Genomic DNA, 25055 nt, shown 5'->3' with positions numbered 1-25055 from the left:
TGTAAGTCATCCTGAGTAGCCCCATAGTAAGATGAGCAGCAAATACATTCAATAATAAAATATTATTTTACTTAGTGTTCTTCTGAAGCGATAAAAGACCCCAAAAAGGCGGTTGCAATCTCCAAGGAAGGGGCACCCCACAGTCTCATCTCTTCCTTCCCCCCAATAGCCCCCCAAAGCAATTTGAAAAATAGGGTTTTGTTTTTTTGGTGGTGGATTGTGTAAGCTGCCCAAAGTCATGTCTAATTAAAATAAATTATATTAAATTTAAATTTAAAAAAAACCACAAATCCTTGGAAGGGAGGAAGCCAAAGCCCCCCCCTCTCCCATTTGGGCTCCAATCCCAAGCAAAAGACAGGAGCACCAACGTGAGCCAGGATTTTATTCCAGGTATATTTATTTTATTAAATTAGGAGAAATGTTAATATGCATAGCTAACCCATGTATGATATGCCATACGCTTAAAATAAAGTAAAGTAAAGTAAAGTAAAGTAAAGTAAAGTAAAGTAAAGTAAAGTAAAGTAAAATAAAATAATAAAATAAAATAGATAAAATAAAATAAAATAATAATAAAATAATAATAAAATAAAATAAAATAATAAAATTAAAATTAAAATGTTTCAGGGGTTGGTCTCAATTTAGAGTCCCCCCCCTCCCCCAGCACGGAGGACCTAGGGGACGCAGCAGCCACTACCCGGAAACGGCTGCTTTCCAGGGGTAGACTGCGCCCTTCCCTGGAGGCTCCATTTAAGATGAGCAGCTCCTTCCCTCCCGCCTCCTTTCCCCTTTACCTGCTTCGCGCGCGCCTGTGCGTCTTCCCGTCTCCTAGCAACGCGGCCCAGCGCGCGCGCTGATCTCCATGGCGACCGGGAGGGCCTACGGAAGCCTGGCAAGCCCAAGCGCCGCCGCCCTTCGCTCTGCTGAGCTGTTCGCTCCGTGACGCAGGCAACTCCCTCCGTCGTCCCCGCCCCTTGATGACGTCCCCAACGCCCGTTCGGTTCATTCGCCGCGACCATTGCCGCGAAAGCCCCGCCTTCCGGCTCCGCTTGCGCGTGCGCAGTGGCGGTCATTCGCGGGACAGCGTTCGCTGGCTGCGCCGCCTCTATCGCCAACCTGGCGCCCCCCCCAAAATGGGTTGACTTACGTCTCCTGTCAATGGCTTTCCGGACTATTGATTGCAGTTGTAGAATAATATATTTACCACATAGGGAAGGGCCATCTAGGGTGCAGCATCTACTGAATCTTGGGTGAATAAGGTAAAAAGAGTTGGATAGGAGACCACGAGGAAATCTCAGGGGAAGCCAGAATGGAAAATATGATCTCAGGAGGAGCAGCAGGTTTCACATTGAAATCAAGGAAGGCTCCTCTTCACCTTTGGATAGGAAAAGTGGAGATGGTTGATAAATTTGGCGACTTCAACTCCCAGAATTCATTTAGAACATGGAGTAATAGCGTTTGAAGGCACCTTAGAGCAGGCCTTTTCAACCTTTTCACCCATTGTACCACTTTTAGGATATGGCAACATCCGAGGACCACAAGTCGCCTAGCAAGGTGTCAAAAACTTGACCCAAAAAAAAAAAAAGGAAAAAGAGTGATAAAGTACAGGTAGTCCTTGACTTACAACCATTCGCTTAGTGACTGTTTGAAGTTACAATGACACTGAAAAAAGTGCCCCCTAAGACACAGCCGAGCAAGACGCCTGCCTGCCCGCCCGGCCGCGCTCTTCCTCCTGTCCGAGGTTTTCATTGTTGTGAGCATTTCTGTTGAGGATTGGCAGCGGGGGTGGGGTGGGGGGTGTTTGGTTTTTATTCCCCCCGTCTGCTGGGTGGTTGCAGCAGGTTTTGGTCACTTCACATGACCCTGGGACACTGTGACCATCATAAATATGAATCAGTTGCCAAGCATCTGAATGTAAANACCACAGGTGGTACCCGTACCACTGGTTGAAAAACCCTGCCTTAGAGGTCTCCCAGTCTAACTCCCTGCTCAAGCAAGCTATCCTATTCCAGGGGTGTCCAACATTAGCCACTTTAAGACATGTAGACTTCAACTCCCAGAATTCCCCAGCCAGCCATGCTGAGTGAGGGACTCTGGGTCCATGAGTCTTAAAGTTGCCAAATTTGGAGATCCCTGAAGAGAAAGAAAATCCCATCTCCCTCACACACACATCCTACTCCCTCCCTCCCCATCTTTTAACCATAACTTTTGACTATAATTCTATTTTATTGCTTTTAGAAATATTTATCGTTTATGGTTTTATCGTCATTAATATTGTAAACCACCCAGAGTCGCTTCAAAGCAAGATGGGCAGCGAACTAATGCAATCAATAAGTAACTAAATCAATAAAAGTGGAACCCCAATTGTTGCCTTGAAGCTCAGACATCCAAGTTTGGCATGGAGCTAATAAGTGGATCCCTGAATTTGACCTTTGCAAAGGGGTTTATTTGCCCAGGCCAAAATACAAACCACCAAGTAATTCATGCAAAATATAAGCATTTATTAAGGGAAGTCTTTAGGGTACAGAAGCTTATGATATGAGCTAGAAAGCAACACGTCAAATAATAAACGACATTAATTAGGTGTAAGAAAAGACAGACACCCTTAAAATATTTTGCATTTTCCCCTTTTGCATCTGGGCTTGTTTCTTTAACAACACTCAAGGACTCCAGAATAGTTTCCCTATTGTTTAGTTTATGAATAGGCTAGTTTTTGCATATTAAAGAAAGAAAATGGCTTTGGCTGAAAAAGAAAACAAGGCTTCCTGAACTTCAAAAGGAAGCCTCAGATGCCTTGCTAAAATGCTAATATCTCCTTTATTTAAAGGCTATTTAAATACCCTCCCTTTTTACAACCCTGTAATCCCTTAATTCAGGGTAATAATGAAGCCTGAGATTCAAGGAGCAAGACATCTTGTTATATACCACATCTTTGAATGATTGAAAGGTGACTTGATCTTCTGGTGAAAAAGAAGAGAGTGGAAATAAAAAGAAGATAGGAAGAAAAGGATTTAGCTTTTTAATCATCTGCTTTGATGGAACATAAAATAATAGCGTTGGAAAGGGACCCTGGAGGTCTTCTAGTCCAGCTCTCTGCTTGAACAGGAGAGCTTATACCATTACAGACAAGTGGCTGTCCAGTCTCTTCTTAAAAACTTCCAGTGTTGGAGCACCCACAGCTTCTGGAGGCAAGTAGTTCCACTGGTTAATTGTTCTAACTGTCAGGAAGTTTCTCCTTAGTTCTAGGTTGCTTCTCTCCTTGATTAGTTTCCATCAGTTGCTTCTTGTCCTGCCTTCAGGCCCTTTGAAGAATAGCTTGACTCCCTCTTCTTTGGGGCAGCCCCTGAGATACTAGAAGACTGCTATTATGTCAACCTAGCACTTCTCTTCATTAAACTAGACATACCTGCACCTGTTAATCATATGTTTTAGCCTCCAGTCCCCTTAGCAGAGGAGGGGGTCTTTGTATTGAGATATTAAAGCAGTTTGAGGGGACGTCCTTACATTGAGATGCTAAGGCAGTTTGGACAAGCCAGAAAATGTCGGGGCTTGCAAGATTGCCTGAAGTCAACTCAGATGATTCTTATTGCTATGCAGATCTGCTCCACAGGAAGGCCAAAAGTTGAGATTGGCTGTGATAAAAGAACCTGGCAGGTCACATTTTGCTGAATAAATTTCCTCCTCCTCCTCCTCCTCCTCCTCCATAAAATTAAGACTAAACTAATCAAGGAGAGGAGCAAACTAGAACTAAGGGGAAATTTCCTGACAGTGAGAACAATTAACCAGTGGAACTGCTTGCCTCCAGAAGTTGTGGGGGCTCCATCAAAGAAGAGGGAGTCAAGCTATTTTCCAAGGCGCCTGAAGGCAGGACAAGAAGCAACAGGTGGAAACTAACCAAGGGGAGAAGCAACCTAGAACTAAGGAGAAATTTCCTGACAGTCAGAACAATTAACCAGTGGAACAACCTGCCTCCAGAAGCGGTGAATGCTCCAACACTGGAAGTTTTTAAGAAGAGACTAGACAGCCATTTGTCTGAAATGGTGTAGGGTTCCTGCCTGAGCAGGGGGTTGGACTAGATGACCTCCAAGGTCTCTTCCAACTTTACTATTATTATTATTATTATTATTATTATTATTATTATTATTATTATTATTATTATTATTATTATTATTATTACTGAGGATTACCTATGCAAACTTTCAGAATTCCATACCTAGAGGTCAGCAAAACTTAACAGAAAAGAGAAACTGGCTATTGAAGTTAAATTGTCATTTTGGGTACCACTGTGCTTAGAAGCCTGTCAATGATGTAGCTCTGCAATCACGACCTCTTCAAATTTCCTCCCTGAGATGATGATGATGATAATAATTAATAATAATAATTAATAAATAATAATAATAACAATTGTCGATAAGAAAAACAAAAAAGTCTGGAGAGTGGATGTGGCAGCGCCTGGAGACAGCAGAATAGAGGAGAAAGAACTGGAGAAGATCACAAAATACAAAGACCTACAAATACAAATAGAAAGAACTGGAGCACCACTTGAACACCATCATCGGCATTGACAAATTCGCCATTAGTCAATTGCAAAAGGCGGCCTTGCTAGGAAGTGCTTCCATCCTGCGACGAGATCTGTAATACCATCAAACATCCACATCTGCCTATCCGATAAGTAGACAAAAATGCCAAATCCAGTCTGAACATCTGGCTGACTGTGTGATGATCAATAATAATAATAATAATAATAATAATAATAAAGTTGGAAGGGACCTTGGAGGTCTTCTAGTCTAGTCCAATCCTCTGATCAGGCAGGAAACCCTATTCCATCTCAAACAAGTGACTGTCCAGTCTCTTCATAAAAGCCTCCAGTGATGGAGCACCCACAACTTACGGAGGCAGGTTGTTCCACTGACTAATTATTCTGACTGTCAGGAAATTTCTCCTTACTTCCAGGTTGCTTCTCTCCTTGATTAGTTTCCATAAAAAGCTAAATCTTCCTAAAGAGAGAGAGAGAGAAAAGAATGCAATTAAAAAAACAGCACAGCAAAATTTGCAGGAGTCAAAATCCAGATAAAATCCATAACCTGTGTCTGATGAAATCCGTTATATGTTGCCCGCTCAATGATTAATCTAAACCGTGTTTACAGCATACTTTCTTAAAATATTACTTAAAGGCAGCTCATCTGGAATGGATGCATGCATCCAAAAATTGTTTTTAGTATGCCAGAAAATGACTTGAGCATCAACCCTGTAATTCTCAAAATCAGGGAACATCCTGCACAATCTCAGGGAAAAAGAAATTCATTTTTATAGTAGTAGTAGTAGTAGTAGTAGTAGTAGTAGTAGTAGTAGTAGTAGTAGTAGTAGTAATAACAACAACAACAACAACAACAACGTTGGAAGGGACCTTGGAGGTCATCTAGTCCAACCCCCTGCTCAGGCAGGAAACCCTATACCATTTCAGATAAATGGCTGTCCAGTCTCTTCTTAAAAACCTCCAGTGTTGGAGCATTCACCACTTCTGGAGGCAGGTAGTTCCACTGGTTAATTGTTCTCACTGTCAGGAAGTTTCTCCTTAGTTCTAGGTTGCTTCTCTCCTTGATTAGTTTCCATCCGTTGCTTTTTGTCCTGCCTTCAGGTGCTTTAGAGAATAGCTTGACTCCCTCTTCTTTGGGGCAGCCCCTGAGATACTGGAACACTGCTATTATGTCCCCCCTCGTCCTTCTCTTCATTAGACTAGACAGACCCAATTCCAGCAGCCGTTCTTCGTATGCTTTAGCCTCCAGTCCCCTAATCATCTTTGTTTCTCTTCTCTGCACTCTTTCTAGAGTCTCAACATCTTTTTTACATCGTGGTGACCAAAACTAGATGCAGTATTCCAAGTGTGGCCTGTATCCTATCCTTATCTGTATCTTATTGTTATTGCTGTTGCTGATAACACTATTTTTAATGTATTATTGCTCTCATTAGTGGTCATTTATTATTTTTATTCTAATCCCTGAACAATAAACGTAACGCTCATATCTATATGTTTATTTTTTAGGGCTACAGTATTGCTCTTATTAATGCTGACTTATTATTTTTGTTCTAATCCCTGAACCATATACCTTAGCCCTGAAATTAATTTTTGTAGGACTACTCTGCAAATAAAACAAATAAGTAAAACGTCAATAAGACTCTATAAGTATAATAGTAAATGTAAAATTATTCCTCTTCTGCTGAGCTGAAAAAAGTCAGACGTCAATGCTTTCCCTTCCCTCCTTATCCCATCCTTCTTTTCCCTCTCCTCTTTGGCTTTGGTAATTTGTATGAGGCCGATGTCAAAATAGAAATTGTGCTAAAATTAATAAATAATATTTTGTATGTCTTAACTGTCCATTCCCCCGCCTCCCCCCCCCGAGAGGGACTCGGGGCGGTGCGTACGATACAATTATTTATAATCCAAAAAAATTATGATCGCACATTGGATACGTTTTATAAAATAGATTTTATTTTACAATGGTTATGGATCCAAGATGGTTGGATGGCTCTCCTCCCTTTGCGTGTTGTAAAAGGACCCACCAGGCAGGGCGTCCCGGATAACCTGGAGCCCATCCCAAGCGGCCAGCGGTGCCGCCGTGGCCAATCTGGCCATGAGCATCCAAGCTGGCTGGCACAAAGCAGGAAAAGCCGGCCAGATGCCCGGCTGATGTTGCCAAAGCGACTGGGAGCTTCCTGGGGCAGGGAAGGCTCTGATTGGCCACTCGGCCTGACTGAGCACTTCCCAAAACAGGTGAGGAGCTGATTGGTCGCCCGGGTGACGGCCAGGAGGGCAGGACAGAAGCGCTTCCGATTGGCTGGCTGGCTGAGTGATGGGTTGCCTTGGCGCCTCATCCTGCGGAGGCAGTTTCCGTGGCAACAGGAGTTGTAGAGGAGAGGGAGGGGGCCTAAGCGGTCCTTGGCAAAAGGGGAGATGCCAGTGGGAGAGGGGGGGGAGAGAGAGAGACGCCTTTGGAGATGGGTTGCAAAAAATTAAAATTAAAATCCCTGCCTCTTGGCTGGAGCATCAGGCAGCCAGCTGGGCCCCTGATTTCATAAGAGGCTTTGCTTCTGCAAATGTGTGCATGTGTGCATAATACACACATATACTGTGTATTATACACACACACAATATATATATACATATATACATACACACACACACCCCTATATATAAATATATATATGTATATACACATACACACATATACACAAACACATATAATATATATATTATATATAGAGAAAAAGATTATATTGTGTGTATATATATGTGTGTGGGTGTGCATGTGCATGTGCATGTGCATGTGCGTGTACTTGTATGTATATATGTATATATGTATATCTGTATATGTGTGTATGTATATAGTGTATATATGTATATAGTATGAGTATGTGTGTTTGTTTGTGTGTATGTATGTATGTATGTATGTGTGTATATATATATAGAGAGAGAGCTAGACCGCAAACTCGGAGCCAAACCAAAGCCCGGTATGCTACATCACAACCTTCTGCTCTGGACATCACATCACAGAACTCAGGAGGTTACAACGCTAAATCCCAGGATGTTACAACACAGCCAACCAACCAGGATGTTGCAACACAAAACTCAGGATATCACTACTCTAGATCTCAGGATGTAATCACACAACCCATTACCCAGGCCATTATAACACAAAAGACTAATGGGCACACAGCCAGTACCTCAACTACTCAGGATGTTACGAAACAGCCAAACAATCCGCAAACAATAACTCCCACACAGCCAACCAACCCACCTACAGCAACTAAGCCAGCACTCCACCCACCCCCACCAATATTTATAGAGAGACGGCAGCTCCGATCACACTTTGCTCGCACAAGCACGAAGCCGAAGACCCCAGCCTGAAGATGACGAGTGGGACCTCGTCGAAACATCGCCAAGATACTCTCAATCTTACACAGGAAAAGACCTGAATACACCAAGACCTGCATACCTGTACCCGTGAAAATCTACGAATATATATATATATATATATATATATATATATATATATATATATATGGGATGATAGATAACAACACCGCCCTGAGTCCCGTAAGGGAGATAGGGCGGTATATAAATTTAAATAATAAATAAATAAATAAATAAATAAATAAATAAATAAATAAATAAATAAATAAATAAATACACGTACAAAGGGGGAGGGTGGAGGAAGGAAAGCAAGCAACGGAGTAGCAGCTTTGAATGCGCAAAAACTGACCAACACTATAAAAGAGACTCCCATTTATCCGTTTTAAGCCCTGATGATGTCGGTAGTTGGCTGACGAAAGCTTGGCGTTATATTAAACTTTTTTAGTTTTTTTCCTGGTGTTCATGTTTATTTGTTCTTTATAATATATATACATATATATATATTGTCTCTAATTATACTAAAAATGTGAATCCCGGGTATATTCATGTTGAGAAAAGTAGTCGAACACTGGGATAAATATAAAAACAACTGTTTAATAAACCTCTGGCATTCTATTCTGACGACGACGGCAGTTAGCTGACAAAAGCTAAGTTTATCAAACAGTTATTAGTTTATTAAACAGTTGTTTTTATATTTATCCCAGTGTTTGACTACTTTTCTCAACATAGTGTGTGTGTATATAATAACAATAACAATAACAATAACAATAACAATAACAATAACAATAACAATAACAATAATAATAAAGAAGTTGGAATATATATGTATGTACATGTGTGCTGTGCTTTTTTTCTTAAAAAAAAAGGTGCCGGAACTCACATACATCATACAACCCGCCTTGCCTACCCTACAAGGTTCCATCCAAAAAAGGTGCCGGAACTCCGTTCTGGGCGTTCTATGAGAAAAAAAGCCCTGCATGTGTGTGTGTGTGTGTGTGTGTGTGTGTGTGTGTATGCTTGCCGATTTAACAAAATATATATGATATATAAATACATAAAACATAACAGTAAATATTTTCACTAGTGGCTAGGGGTAATAAAAATTAAAAATTCTTTCCAGTTCATAATGTTTATAAGGAATATATACCTATCTTTATTTTTTAATCTTTTGGGTGTTTAATTATCATTATTCCACAGTCGTAAAACATTTCACCCGAATTTGATTTCTAATTTCGATTTTCCTCTGTTGCTCTTACCTATCACTTCTATTACATTGCACGTCGCCCAGGGCCCCTCTTTGAGGCAGATGGGCGGTTCAGAAATAGCAAACATAAATAAATGAAATAAATAAATAAAATCCTCGGCTTCTCCCAGCCTTGCACAAAGATGGGAAGGAGGGGAGAAGTTTACCTTTCCTGTCTGCTCAGCGCCTTCCGAAGCTCTCCGGCTGCAGCTTCAGAAAGAGAAAAGTGGAAAAGCCAGATTTAGCTGGCAGAGATTGGAGGATCTTTGGGGACAGGACAGCGAAGGATTAGAAATAAAACGGCTTTTTAAAAGATTGCCCTGTCTAAATGGAGGCCCACGGCATGAAAAAAGTGGGAGGAAACTGGGTTTGTATTAAAGAAAAAAAAAATAAGTAAAAGGATTATAGTTCGTCTGAATGAGAGTAAAATCTCCTTTGGGTCACACTCCTGCACCTTCGTGGAGTGTCCTTGTTGTGTTCTAGACACATTTGCCTCCAGAAATTGTGGCTGCTCCATCACTGGAAGCTTTCGAGAAGAGACCGGACAGCCATTTGTCTGAATTGGTATAGGATCTCCCGCTTTGAGCAGGGGGCTGGACTAGAAGACCTCCAAGGTCCCTTCCAGCTCTGTTATTCTGTTATTCAGTGGAACAGCTTGCCTTCAGAAGTTGTGGGTGCTCCATCACTGGAGGTTTCCAAGAAGAGACCGGACAGTCATTTCTCTGAAATGGTACGGGGTTTCCCGCTTGAGCGGGGGGTTGGACTAGAGGACCTCCGAGGTCCCTTCTAACTCGGTTATTCAGTAATTCTTCAGAAATATTTTTCCTGTTCCTCGGACAATGTCCAAATCTTCTCATCCCTGCTTAGGTTCTGAGCCAGCCCGGTGCAGCCGTCGGCTAAAAACTGCACCGGCCAGGCTCTCAAAAATAAAGCAAAATGCCAAATAACGTGGAACGGACAGAGAGACAAAGGACAGCTGGATTTGATCTAGGGTTGAAATCACTGAGTATCTCGCCAGAGGCAACTGTGCTCTTAATTTCCCAAATTAACAGAGGGATAGAATCAAGATCACGTAAAGTATTAATACCACTTTACAAGGCCTTGGTAAGGCCACACTTGGAATATGGCATCCAGTTTTGGTCACCACGATGTAAAAAAGATGTTGAGACTCTGGAAAGAGCACAGAGAAGAGCAACAAAGATGATTAGGGGACTGGAAGCTAAAGCATATAAGGAACGGCTGTTGGAATTGAGTCTGTCTAGTTCAGTGGTGGCGAACCTATGGCACGGGTGCCAGAGGTGGCACGCAGAGCCCTCTCTGTGGGCACGCGCGGCGCCGCCCCAGTCCTAGGCATTCAGCTGGGTTTTATAAAACCTTTTTGCTTTAGGCCTCCGCTGGCGTGTACAAAAAAAAAAAAGGTTCAATCAATCAGTCAATTTCAACTTCTCGGGGGAAAAAAAAAATCTCGCAAAGTTGGTTAACTAACTAACTTGAAAAATCAGGGTGGCAGACGACAATGGTGGCGTCGGTGCGGGTGAGTTACCTGGGGTGGGTGGGTTACCGGTGTGGGTGGGCCGTGGGCTGTTACGTATTCACCCAAAACCCAACGTCAAACCCGTGAGCCAGAGAGTTTCCAAGCGGTAGTGACCAGATCAAATTACTTCTCTTCCTGCTCCGGGGACATGATAGCAGCGTTCCAGTATCTCAGAGGCTGACCCAAAGAAGAGGGAGTCAAGCTATTTTCCAAGGTGCCTGAAAGCAGGACCAGAAGCAACAGATGGAAACTAATCGAGGAGAGAAGCAACTTAGAACTAAGGAGATACTTCCTGACAGTTAGAACAATTAACCAGTGGAACTACCTGCCTCCAGAAGCGGTGAATGCTCCCACACTGGAAGTTTTTAAGAAGAGAACAGACAGCCATTTGTCCGAAATGGTATAGGATTTCCTGCCTGAGCAGGGGGTTGGACTAAATGACCTCCAAGGTCCCTTCCAACTTTATTATTATTATTATTATTATTATTATTATTATTATTATTATTATTATTATTATTATTATTACTACTACTACTACTACTACTACTACTATTATTATTATTATTATTATTATTATTATTATTATTATTATTATTATTATTATTATAAACTACAATTACTCCTTGATTTATAACCACGATGGGACCAGAATTTCTGTTGCTAAACAAGGACAGTTTCAGTTGATTGCAAGGTCGTTTAAGTGAGTTGCACCCAATTTTATGACATTTTGGCCGTGGTGGCTGAGTATATCCCCGAAGCTGTTAAGCGAATCACACGGTTGTTAAGCAAATCTGGATTCCCCTCCCGCACTGACTCTGTCAAAAGATGGCTAGGAAGGTCACAAGGGGAGATTGTGTGACCACAGGACAGTGCGACTGTGATAAAAGCTGCTGGTTGCCAAGCACCCAAATTTGGATCACGTGGCCGTGGAGATGCTGCAACGGTCGTAAGTGTGAGGACTGATTGCAAGTTCCTTTTTTTTCGGTGTTTTTGTAAGGACGAACGGGTATTAAACGAATGGCTGTAAAGCGAGGACGTGGGCACCGCACCGTTGTAGCACGTTGTTTGGTGTTCGACTGCCATCAGCAAACTTCAAATGGATGGGACTTCTTTTTTGTTTTAAACCAAAATCCCAACATCTATCTCCATACAAATAATCCTTGACTTATAACAGTTTATTTAGTGACCATTCAAAGTTACAAAGACACTGAAAACAAAAATGACTCATGACCGTTTTTCACATTTACACATTTGCAGCCTCCCCGTCTTCACATGATCAAAATTCAAATCAGAATCCAAATAGAGTTAGAAGGGACCTTGGAGGTCTTCTAGTCCAGCCCCTGCTCAAGCAGGAGATCCTCTACCATTCCAGACAAACGGCTGTCCTTTCCCTTCTTAAAAACCTCCCGGGATGGAGCACCCACGACTTCTGGTGGCAAGTTGTTCCACTGGTTAATTCTCCTTGCTGTTGGGAAACTTGGCAAATGCTTGGCAACGGGTTCATGTTTAGACCATTGCTGAGTCCCAAGATCACATGATCTCCTTTTGAGACCTTCTGGAAAGCCAAGTCCAGGAGGAAACTGGATTCCCTTAACAACCGGATTACTCATTTAACAACGGGCAGTGATTCGCTTCACAAATGTGGCAAGAAAAGTCGTAAAATGGGGCCAAACTCATTTAAAACTCAGCAATGTAAAGTGGTGGTCGTAAACCTAGAACTAAAGAAGTAAGAAAACCATAGAGGGGATCTGCGCCAGAGCAAAACCCCGGTTTTAATGTCCAAGGTGGCATTTATACAGATGATTTTGTGTGTTCATTTAATACGGATTCTGTCTTTTTCTCCTCGTTTTTTTCCCTAGCACATAGGAAAATTTCTTGCGTTTGCTTTCTTGCACCCTGCATCTCAGCAACGTGGAGGCGTTCCTGGATATGTTGGATTACAAAACCCATGTTCTCACGGAAACCTATGGGACGCTGAGGAGTCTTTTTATCTAGGACGGAAGGCTGGGACGCAGCCACGGTCGTAAATATGAACCTGTTGCCAAGCCTTTGCCAAACTTCCCAACAGCGAGGAGAATTAACCAGTGGAACAACTTGCCACCAGAAGTCATGGGTGCTCCATCATGGGAGGTTTTTAAGAGTTTGCCTTGAAAACGGTCCTGAAACTTCACACTCCAAAAGTAGAACAATATAAAGATGCCTATGCCTATTACATAGAGTAATAGGGTTTGAAGGGACCTTAGAGATCTTCTAGTCCAGCCCCCTTCTCAAGCAGGTTGTGGTCAACACCGGCAACATTAAGACATTTCAATTTATAAGAATGTTTTGAATAGTTTTAAAAGATTAGCTGCGGATTTATTAGACGGAATACTTAAAGATTAAATATTGGTTTGAATACGCTTAAAATTTTTGGGGACATAAATATATTTTAGCTTAAGAGGGACATGTTTTTCAAGTAGTATATTATTTCCTTCTTTTTTTTCCTTCTCTCTATTTTTTTTTAAGATATGAGAAATGTAAAACTGTTGGGATGGCTTGTCTGAGGAAAAAGACTTAAATATTTAACTCTTAAGAAAATCTGAAGCGGTAAAAATGTTTTTGAACGTTGTGGTGAAGGGATATTATCAATATTACTAATATCAAGCTTAAGCATAATAAAATCCCTTCAGTGGGGAAAATAAATTTAAATAAGAACTTTAGTAACAGGATCTAAGACAAGGTGATTAAGACGATGAATTAGAAAAGAAGCTTGATATTGAGGTGGGAGTTGCTTGTGGAGGGAAGTGTGTAGTGGGGTGCCCCAAGGCTCTGTTCTGGGCCCAGTGCTCTTCAACATCTTCATCAACGATTTGGATGAGGGGATAGATGGGGAACTCATCAAATTTGCAGACGACACCAAGCTGGCAGGAATAGCCAACACTCCAGAAGACAGGCTTAAGATACAGAAGGATCTGGACAGACTTGAACACTGGGNAAAACTTCCTTGCTAAGCTAGGCCAGGGGTAGGCAACCTTGGCTCTTTTATGACTGGTGGACTTCAACTCCCAGAATTCCTGAGCCACCCACGCTGAGAAGAAAGGGAGAGGTTTCCAAGCTGAGCCATGCTGGCTGAGGAATTCTGGGAGTTGAAGTCCACGAGTCATGAGGGGGCCATAGTTCCCCCATGCTGGCTCAGGAATTCTGGGAGTTGAAGTTCACCAGTCATAAAAGGGTCAGGTTTGAAGACCCCTGGTTTAAATATTTAAATATTTTTTCCTCATGGTCCCATGATCAAAATTCAGGCATTTGGGTAGGGGTAGGCAACCTTGGCTCTTTTATGACTCGTGGACTTCAACTCCCAGAATTCCTGAGCCAACCATGCTGAGGGGAAAGGGAGAGGTTTCCAAGCTGAGCCATGCTGGCTCAGGAATTCTGGGAGTTGAAGTCCGCGAGTCATGAAGGGGCCATAGTTCCCCCATGCTGGCTCAGGAATTCTGGGAGTTGAAGTCCTGAAGTCATGAGGGGGCCATAGTTCCCCCATGCTGGCTCAGAAATTCTGGGAGTTGAAGTCCATGAGCCATGAAGGGGCCATAGTTCCCCCATGCTGGCTCAGGAATTCTGGGAGTTGAAGTCCACGAGTCATAAAAGAGCCAAGGTTGCCTACCCCTGTTGCTAAGTGAGTTTTCCGACAGTTCAGAACTTTTTTGCCACAGTTGTTAAGCAAATCACTGCAGTTGAATCAAGCGGTCATGAAGCAAATGACTTGGTTTGTCAGAAGCCAGTTGACAAGGTTGCAACCGTGTGAACCTGGGATCACTAAATGAATGGTTGTAGGTTGAGAACTACCTGCGAAAGTAAGAGGAGATGGCGTCAAAAGAGAGCGCCCGACATTTTCAACGTACTAACAAGAATTATGCCAGTGCTGATTTCAGCATGCTTAAAGCCAGTTTTGGTCACTGTATCACAAAAAAGATGTTGAGAGTTTGGAAAAAGTTCAGAAAAGAGCAACTAAGAGGATCGAAGGCCTGGAGGCTAAAACATACAAAGAACGGCTGCGGGACTTGGGTTTGGCTAGTCTAAGGAAAAGAAGAAACGGGGGAGACATGATAGCAGCATTCCAGTATCTGAGGGGCTGCCACAAAGAAGAGGGGGTCACGTTATTTACCAAAGCACCAGAGGGAAGGATGAGAAACAATGGTGGGAAACTGATCAAAGAGAGAAGCAACCTGGATTTAAGGAGAAACTTCCTGACAGTGAGGGCAATTAACCAGTGGAACAGCTTGCCACCAGAAATCATGGGTGCTCCATCACTGGAGGTTTTTAAGAAGAGACTGGACAGTCACTTATGCAGTGTTATCTTCATTTTAGATATCAAAAGAGTTTTGCGACTCCCAGTGTTTTGTTTTCGATGGGAAACGGGTCCAAGTGGCTCTTTGAGTGTTTTGGGTTGCCTACCCCTGGCTTAGGGTTTGGTGAGCAAGCCACAATTAGCATGGCTTGGCTCACACAAGCCTGCTATCCTTGCTTCTCTCTATCCAACCTGGGTTGATTTCCAAGGGGCTCAGCCTTGGCCACCATGCCCAGGTCTGGCCCCTCAAGGGTTAAGCTGTGGGGCAGGGGGGTGGAGATTCCAGGGGGAGGGGGCCATGGTGGACGGAGGGAGGGCACTGTGGCAGAGGTTTAGAGCTGGGGGTCCCACTTGCCCGAGTAGCCCCTGGGGAAGGGCTGGGGCTCCGGGTGGCAGGATTTGGGGGATTCTGATACTCTGGGACTCTGGGATTTGGGGGGATCCTGGAGTCTGGGACTGCGGGATTCCAGGACTTTGGGGGCTCCAGGACTCCAGGACTTTGGGGAATCCAGGACTCCTGGGTTTTGGGACTTTGGGCATTCCAGGACTCCAGGACTTTGGGGGCTACAGGACTCCGGGGTTCCGGGACATTGGGGGCTCCAAGGCTCTGGGACTTTGGGGGCTCCAGGACTTTGGGGGCTACAGGACTCCAGAACTTTGGGGACTCCAGGACTCTGGGGTTCCAGGACTTTGGGGGATCCAGGACTTTGGGGGATCCAGAACTCCGGAACTTTGGGAGCTCCAGGACTCCAGGACTTTGGGGGCTCCAGGACTTTGGGGGCTCCGGAACTTTGGGGGATCCAGGACTCCGGGATTTTAGGGGATCCGGGACTCCGGGATTTGGACTTCTGGCCTCCGGGACTTTGGGGGCTCCGCGACTCCGGGGATTCAGGATTCCGGGGAATCGGGGTGTCGGGCCAGGCTGAGCCCCTCCAGCGCGTCCAGCAGCAGCCCCCGCGGGGGAGGCGCCGCGCATCTCTGCCCAGCTGCGACGATGGACGGACGGACGGACGGGATCGCTCAGCAGCGGAGCCGATCCGACCGCTGAAACCCGATCCGGACCGGGACGTTCTCCGGTCGCAGCAGAGCCGGTGAGCGGCGGAGAGGCCCCACGGCCAGGGCTGGAGGATAATGGGTGTTGTAGTCCAAGACTGCCAGGTTAGTAGGCGGGAGTGGCGGGACGGGTATTCAGGGGGGCAACAGTTCCAACTCCCCCCCCAATTCTTTCCGGCAAGGAGTTAAAGGATGGTCTCCAAGATCCGCACAAAGATCCTGGTTTGTTTAACTGTGGTTTGTTGAATAAACTGGGATTAGCTAGCAGTACAGATGAGATTAGCCCATCCGTTTTATTTTAGCACTCCTCCCCCCTTGGTTGGTTAGCAGGACTTCCGAAGTGTTACAAAAAGTAACACAAAAAGGGGTCACAAAAAAAGGGGGGGTCACAAAAAGTCAAGATTTATTTATTTTATTGATTTATTAAACTTATATGCCGCCCGTCTCGTGATCCGAAGCCACTCTGGGCAGCTTGTAATGTAGTGAGTTGTATTTTTTTTAAAAAAAGGGTAGAACTTTGATCCCACCGTCCTGGCGGCCATTATGACTTTTTTGACCCCCAGTCCCCCCTGCAGACCCCAGCTTTGATTTCTTTGCTTCTTCCTGATCCTGCTGTCTTAGAAGATTTTCATCAAAGTTGCCTTAAGGCTCTCTCCCCTGGGATTGAAGTGTGTTTGTGTAACTCCAACACTGGACGTTTTTTAAGAAGAGACTGGACAGCCATTTGTCCGAAATGGTATAGTCCTGCCTGAGCAGGGGGTTGGACTAGATGACCTCCAAGGTCCCTTCCAATTTTTATTATTATTGTTGTTGTTGTTGGGGTTGGACTAGATGACCTCCAAGGTCCCTTCCAATTATTATTATTGTTGTTGTTGTTGTTGTTATTATTATTATTATTATTATTAAGGTTGTTGCTCTCCTTGCTTTTTTATGGAACAAAATTTAACAACAATGGAGACAACGTAAAACTGGCACAAAAGGGAAAATAAAATAAAATAAAATAAAGATAACGAAGTTAAACTTTTGAGCAGTTCCATCCAACTTTAGAGAGTCTAAGTCCCCTCCTTCGGCTTCTATTGGCTGGCAGCCATTTTGTTGGGCACACATCCTGCGAATTTTGCCTTTTAAGGTATACTGCCCTGAAACGTGGAGGTTCACCTCCCCAGGCCTTAGGGTTGCCTATCATGAATCTGTCTCCAAATGGATGCCCTGTTTGCCAGTCCGTGGTGTTCTCCGTGGCCTGGGGACGATGGAAAGCTAGTCCAATAGGTTTGAAGGTACAGAGAGATCAATCTGGAAAACAACCCTTACATTGCAGGAAATGATAGATTAAATAACCAATGTTGGTTTCCTTCTTGGAATAGAATGCCAAGGTGGTCAGTGGGGTTCCATTTTCCCAAGGATTCTTTTGAGGTCAAGTGTTGGAAGTTTAAGATGAAGTCCACACATGCTGGCTGGGGAATTCTGGGAGTTGAAGTCCACTCATCTTAAACTTCCCACACTTGGGAAATACTACATTAAAAAGAAGATGATTAAGAGCTTGCAATGGATCAAGTTGTGGCTATCTAGAGTTTCTTTAAATATAAATCAAAGCTTCCTGATTAGAACAAGAGTCCAGTTGTGGAGATGGTGGGTTTAAACCATGTGGACTTCAACTCCCAGGATTCCACAGGCAGCATGTGTGGACTTCAACTCTCAGGGAATTCTGGGAGTTGAAATCCGCACCGATTAAAATAACCCAAGTTGAGAAACACCTGCATATAACCCATTTTGGGGCTTTTGGGCTCTGTCTCCAGCACAAAGAAAATATATTCATTTATTAAATTTATTTGCCACCCATCTCATAATGAAATGACTCTGGCAATAAAGAAAATAGGAAAAGTGGAAATAACTCTGCAGCTCAACAACTTTTCTAGGCTTATGCTTTGTTTTCTGGAATAAAAGCAAAGGACACCCCATGCCGGTCAATTGGCTATAAAATGGTAAAATCTCGAAAGACAGCCAACTTAGTATACTGGTTAAGGTGCCAGACTTAAACCCTGAGAAGTTGTGAGTTCTAGTTCCACCTTAGGCGGGAAAGCTGTGTTTAGTGACCATTTATAATAACAATAACAATAACAAAACCAATAACAAACAACAACAATAATAGTAAAGTTGGAAAGGACCTTGGAGGTCATCTAGTCCCACCCCCTGCTCAGGCAGGAAACCCTACTACACCATTTCGGACAAATGGCTGTCCAGTCTTTTCTTAAAAACTTCCAGTGTTGGAGCATTCACAACTTCTGGAGGCAAGGAGTTCCACTGGTTTGAAATTACAGAAAAAGGTGACTTATGACCGTTTTCACCCTTACGACTGTGGCAGCCTCCCCGTGGTCACGTGATCAAAATTCAAATGCTTGGCAGCCGACTCACATTTATGACAGTCGCGGTGTCCCTCGGGGGGTGTCATGTGATCCCCTTTTGCGACCTTCTGAAAAGCAAAGTCAGAATGGGGGACCCTGTGACTAACTTAACAACTGCGGTGATTCACTTAAGAACTGTGGCAAGCCAGGTCGTAAAGTGGGGCAAAACCGACTTAGCGACTCAGCCACAAAATTTTAGAGCTCAGTTGCGGTCGTAAGCCGAGGACTACCTGTGTAACGTTTCCCTGCGTTTATGGCTAGTTGTGGGAAGACCTATAAGGAAAGGGGGAAATATTTGGTGAGGGTCCGAAAAGTCAAAATGGCTGCCAATCCTTTTAGGTGTCCGATATCTGAAAAATAATACTACTAATAAGAAAGGAAGAATCTCAGTGCTTTAGTTCCTGTTCTTTGTCTCACCTGGAAGGAAAACGGGAATTGAGGCTAAGAAGCCGTAAATCAGTAAATCTTAATTCTTTCCTTTGATAAATATTCCCTTCCAGGGTTCGATGTCTGAAACAGGGAGAAAATAACGCCGGCCTACCTCACAAGGTGGTTGTAAAAAGTTTGCAAGAGAAATGCAGGTGAAGAGTTTTGAGCACGCCTTCCCTCTGTATGTGCTGGGACTACAGCATCCATCATTCCCAGCTAGGTGAGGTAAGGTAAATTCTGCTTCTTCAAGATGAGATAATTTGGGGCAGGCAGGGCGAGGAGAGTAGCCACAACAGGTGTGATTTCCTCTAGCCTGCTTCCATGATGTTTTTGGAGAGTTTACTCCACAGCTGTAGGATCTCCTGGTGGCCTCCCATCCATGAACAAGACAAGATAAAACGAGGAAAGGGTCCCTGCGGATGTTCCCCACCTCGCTTTGCTGGGGAATTCTGGGAGTTGAAGTCCACCCATTCTTAAAGTGTCCAGGCTTAAAAAACAGTGAATTAGAGAATATTGAAGTTTGCAAATTGTCTCTTTCGTTAGTGCAGGGGTCTTCAAACTTGGCCCTTTTATGACTTGTGGACTTCAACTCCCAGAATTCCTCAGCCAGGCACGTATGCCTGGCTGAGGAATTCTGGAAGTTGAAGTCCACCAGTCATCAAAGGGCCAAGTTTGAAGACGGCTGGTTTAGGACTACATACCTGTATTACACTTTTTATGAGGGGAAAAAAAGCAGAAATCTTACCCTTGTTCTACATTTAGTGATAATTACCTCTCTTCCAGCCGCGGAGCCACAAAGCAGCCCACAAAAATCTGAACTAGGCCTCTATCTACTCTTTTTTTCCAGAATGTTCCTTCAAGATTTCCTCAAAATACTCATACCTGCCTTATACATTCTATAGCAGGGGTCTTCAAACTTGGCCCTTTCATGACTGGTGGACTTCAACTCCCAGAATTCCTCAGCCAGGCACACTGGCTGAGGAATTCTGGGAGTTGAAGTCCACAAGTCATAAAAGGGCCAAGTTGGATGAGTCCTGCGTTAGTGCATAGTCCTCGGCTTAAACAATCATTCATTTAGGGACAGTTTGAAGTTACAACGGCACTGAAAAAGTGACTTACGGCCGTTTTTCACCCTTACGACCGTTGTAGCATGTCCATGGTCACGTGGTCAAAATTCAGGCGCTTGGAAACTGGCATGTACTTAGGACGGTTGCAGTGTCCCGGGGTCACGTGGTCCCCTTTTGTGGCCTTCTGACAAGCAAAGTCCGTGGGGAAGTCAGACTCGTTTAACGACCGTGTTACTCACTTAAAAACTGCAGTGATTCGCTTAACAACGATTGCAAGAACGGTTGTAAAATGGGGCAAAACTGTCTCGCTTAGCAACGGAAATTTTGGGCTCACTTGTGGCCGTAAGTTGAGGACTGCCTGTAGTGGCTGTTGGCTGGCAGGCAGAAGATGGGCCTAAATCAATTTTGGGCTTGGGTGCCTTTCCACCTTCTTCAGGACCCTCGAGCTGAATGGGGTTCTTCAAGGTCTTTGCGAAAATGAGCCTCGGGTCTGGATTCGAAACACCCCAGGGTCAGCTGGGAAGAATGGCTCGAATTGCAGTATTGCGGGGTTTCTGGACCTAAACTCCCATTGTGCCTTGTAGGAAAAATTAATGCATAAGTTGGAATTATGGGAATTCCAGGTAGGTAGGTAGATAGGTATAGATAGACAAACGGTAGAGAGAAAGACATATAGATATAGACATATATAAATATGGATATAAATATAAATATGGATATAAATATGGATATAAATATAAATATAAATAATATAAATATAAATATGGATATAAATATAAATAATATAAATATGGATAAATATAAATATGGATAAATATAAATATGGATAAATAATATAAATATAAATATAAATATAAATATAAATATAAATATAAATATAAATATAAATATAAATATAAATATAAATATAAATATAAATATAAATATAAATATAAATAATATAAATATAAATATAAATATAAATATAAATATAAATAATATAAATATAAATATAAATATAAATAATATAAATATAAATATAAATAATATAAATATAAATATACAGAGTCAGTTTGGTCTTAAGCACCAGGCTAGAAATGAGGAGACAGTGAGTTCTAGTCCCACCATTGGCATCAAAGCCAGCTGGGTGACTTTGGGCCAATCACCAGGAGGTGGTGAGTTCTAGTCCTGCCTTAGGCACGAAAGCCAGCTGGGTGACTTTGGGCCAATCACCAGGAGGTGGTGAGTTCTAGTTCCGCCTTAGGCATGAAAGCCGACTGGGTGACTTTGGGCCAATCAGCCCAACCCACCTCACAGGGTTGTTGTTGGGGAAAACAGTAGGAGGAAGGTGTGTTAGGTTTTTTCGCCACCTTGATTTATTAGTAAAAATAAGACAGGATACAAATAAATAACATAAGATAAATATGAAAAAAATATATAAATATGAGCGGGAAAACCCTAACCCTGTGGCCTTTCCTCTCTTATTTATGTTGGTGTTTTGTATGTATGCATATGTTTGTGGATATACGTGTCTGTGTATATATGTGTTTTTATACATATATGCATGTGTGTGTGTGTGTGTGTGTGTGTGGTTGATGCACCTTGGTGTTTTTTTTTTGACTGCTATATTGCAGTTCTACTATTATGATCACTTTTGCCTTGCAGCCCCAAACTAGGAGCGTTAAGCAGGCTCAAGTCGCTACTGCGATACACTACAAATTCGAATTTCTTTTTTTTTTTGTTGACAAAGAGTTAAAGAGTTAAATGGGAGACTAGAATAGCTAAAAAAGCTTGAAATAGCTATTCTGGTCTCCCATTTAACTCTTTAACTCTTTGTCAACAAAAAGAAAGAAATAAATTAATAATTATATTAAAAATGTGATCCCTGGGTGTATCCATATCCAAAATCAATAAGTAAACGTGAGCACCAGGGAGTACAATAAAATAATTTAATTTAATGCTAAAATACCTACAAATCTATAAGAGGGACTCTCCCACTGACCGGCATTGTAAGCCCTGATGATGTCGGCAGATGCCGACGAAAGCTAGGCGTTTTTTTAGGTATTTTAGCATTAAATTAAATTATTTTATTGTACTCCCTGGTGCTCACGTTTACTTATTGATTTTGGATATATATATATATATATATATATATATATATATATATATATATATATATATATATATATACACACACACACACACACATACATATATACATGTATACATACATATACACACATGTATATACATATATACGTATACATATATGTATATACGTATACATATACATATATACACACACATGTATATGCATATATACATATACACACCAACACAAACAAGAGAACAGGAAAGGAACCGGCTGTAAAAGATTGCCTTGAAAGTTGGAAGTTTTGCTAACCCTGCTTGATCAGGTCCCTCCACGGTTGCTGTGAAAATCCACCTTTTCCTGCGGAACTAAAAGCATTTTTCTCCCATCCTTTCCTGCTGCCCCTTCCTCTTTCTCAAATCCTGGGGCTCTTTCCTTCTCCCAGCCTGGCAGAATTCCTTCGCCCTGGGGCACCAATTCCGTGGGGTTGGCACCTTCTCCCTCCCTCCCTCCCAGCTCCCTCTCCACGGGGTTGGGGGCGGAGGGGAGGTGGGTGTGTTGGCTGGGGAGAAAGTTTTGGACCTTCCCTCCCGCCTTTCCTGGGAGGGGGGGCGGCGGCAGCGGTGCCAGCCGATTGGGGGATGCAAATGCCCCATTCCTGCCCCGCAACCAATGACGTGCAGCCGGAGGAGGAGCGCCCCATTGACAGAAGCAGCACCTTGGTGTTTACTGTTGGCAGCAATGTGTGCAGCCCTAGACTGTGCTGGAGGGGAGGGGCCGAGCGTGTCGGGGAGGGGGGAAGGGGGGAGGAGGAGGAGGAGGAGGAGGAGGGGGCTGTCAGCGAGGATGGGCTATAAGAGAAGGCAGCGAGGAGGAGAGCAGTGGGCGTGAGCAGGCTGTGTTTGCAAAGCCAGACGGAGCTGATCTAGGGCGGCCTGGGGAGGGGGCACCGAGGGGCTGCTGCTGCTGCTGCTGCTGCTGTGAGTGGTGGGGGTCTCCCTCCCCCTCTTCTCTCCCCACTCAGGTCTTTGCCACCCCCGACGAGAAGGAGAAGGCGTGACTGCTCCGTCGGTCCATCCGTTGTTCCTTGGGGATGCTTTGGCCCTTGGAATCCCCCGCCCGGAGTTCCTGACGGCCTCTCTCCCGACCCTCCTTGCTCTCCAGCTGTTTTTGCCAAAGACTTCCTACTGCTTCCCGGCGCTTTGCTTCCCCTCCACTGGGCATCTCCCCCAGGCCCCAAAAGCAGGTGCCATCAGGACCTCCTGCTGTCAATTTGCCAGCCGGCTGCTTTGGAGACGGAGTTAAAAGGGGGGCGTGGATCAGAAAGAGAGAGAGAGAGAGAGAGAGGCGATCTTGCTTGTTGGCAACCACAGAGGTTCGCCCTCCCACCCACCCACCCGCTGGCCGAGCTGAGCCGCGCCGCCACGGTGTTTCCACCCACCGGAGGATGAGAAAATAACCCCGGCTTGGACTGAGCATCCGGAGGAGGAGTGTTCGGAGAGTTCGGCGGCGCCTCAGAGCAACAGCATGGTCCAGCAACGCAGCAGCACGCGGACCCGGGGCGTGGAAGCGAAGCGGGAGGCGTGTTCCAAAGACAGCTTGCTGTTGAAGGATGGCACGGGCGAACCGGACTGGTGCAAAACCCCCAGCGGGCACATCAAGCGGCCCATGAACGCCTTCATGGTGTGGTCCCAGAACGAACGGCGGAAGATCATGGACCAGTGGCCTGACATGCACAACGCCGAGATCTCCAAGCGGCTGGGACGGCGCTGGCAGTTGCTGCAGGATTCGGAGAAGATCCCTTTTGTCAAGGAGGCCGAGCGACTGCGCCTCAAACACATGGCCGACTATCCCGACTACAAGTACCGGCCCAGGAAGAAAGGCAAGCTGGGCAGTGCCAAGGCCCGGCCTAGGGTGCCCGTCAAGATCAAGCCCTCCGTCCTTAGTCGGGCCGCTTCGCCCCGGAGGCAGACACCCAAGCCGGATGCCGAAGGCCAGGGGCGATGCCCTTCTCCGAAGCCGGACGACGACCCCTTGGAAGCCCGCATCCTGGAAGTGTCGTTCGACGAGGGTCCCAAAACCTCCAGCAAAGAATTCTGGCACGTGCTTCCCACAGGTGGCGAGAAAGGAGAGTGGGAAGGCAACTCTGGCCAGGCCAAAGACGGTGAAGATGCCGAGCTCGCCAAACCTTGGTCCTCAGACGTGTCTTCTCCGGCTTCGACGCGGTCCTCTCCTTCGTCCTTCGCCTCCTCGGATGACGAGCCGGAGGAAGACCTCTGGAACGTCGTGCCCAGTAGAGTCCAGCCCAACACGCCCCCCTGCAGGAGTCCGGACTGGTCGGTGTTCGATAAAGACCTGGATCTTTTTCCTTTGGGCACCTCGTCTCATTTTGAATTCCCCGATTATTGTACCCCGGAAGTGACTGAGATGATCGCAGGGGACTGGCTGATGTCCAGCATTTCGGACTTGGTCTTTACGTACTGAATCCTCCCAGGGAACTCTCGCTTCTCAACAATCAGGTGGTTCCGGCAAAAAAAAAAAAAAGAGAGAGAGAGAGAGAAAGAGAAAGAGAGAAAGAGAAGAAAAAAAAACCCCAGCTGTTTACATACAGAATCAGGTATCTCCAGAGCTTGCCTTGGCTTCATTCAAAGGCAAGTCCTCCATCAGCCCATCCCCCCTGTACCCCCCCCAGCACACACCCACTTGGCCAACCTCTCCTGCTTTGCTGGGGAGGCGCCCGTCACCTCTCACCCCCCCCCCCTTCCTCTTCTCCCCACCTTGAAAGCCAGCCTGGCTTGGCACCGTGTTTATTTACCCATGAAATTTGGCTGTCTAGTCAGGTTTCGTCGTGTAATCCTCGCCAACCGTTCGTTGCAGATCCTTCCACCCCTCTTTGCAGCTGCTTTCCGGCTCGGATGGATGGATGGATGGATGCTGTCCATGCTGACATCCCCTCCCTCCCCCTCTCCCTCTGCCCTCAGGTGCCCACCTTCCCTCGCTTGGCATCCCACTTGTCACCC

At 44.6% G+C, this 25055-nt stretch overlaps 2 protein-coding genes across 2 annotated transcripts in view; one reads left to right on the top strand and one right to left on the bottom strand.

Annotated features, from left to right (window-relative positions):
* Window positions 1–15989, bottom strand: part of LOC114923647 (formin-like protein 7) — a 32967-nt gene extending 16978 nt beyond the window's left edge. The window contains exon 1 of the mRNA XM_029286906.1: window positions 15365–15989. Within this exon, the coding sequence (XP_029142739.1) occupies window positions 15365–15989 (625 nt within the window). The remainder of the gene's footprint in view (window positions 1–15364) is intronic.
* Window positions 15990–23562: 7573 nt separating this feature from the next.
* LOC107299937 (transcription factor SOX-12) lies at window positions 23563–24519 on the top strand. Its single transcript, XM_015829281.1, has one exon. It carries the CDS (start codon window positions 23563–23565, stop codon window positions 24517–24519), a length of 957 nt encoding a protein of 318 aa, XP_015684767.1.
* The last annotated feature ends 536 nt before the right edge of the window (window positions 24520–25055 follow it).

Source organism: Protobothrops mucrosquamatus, unplaced genomic scaffold (genome assembly GCF_001527695.2).
Source record: "Protobothrops mucrosquamatus isolate PMUCROS unplaced genomic scaffold, P.Mucros_1.0 scaffold5737, whole genome shotgun sequence".
Lineage (NCBI taxonomy): Eukaryota > Metazoa > Chordata > Lepidosauria > Squamata > Viperidae > Protobothrops > Protobothrops mucrosquamatus.
The sequence above is the reverse complement of the archived record's forward strand: the minus strand, read 5'-3'. Positions and strand labels throughout refer to the sequence as shown.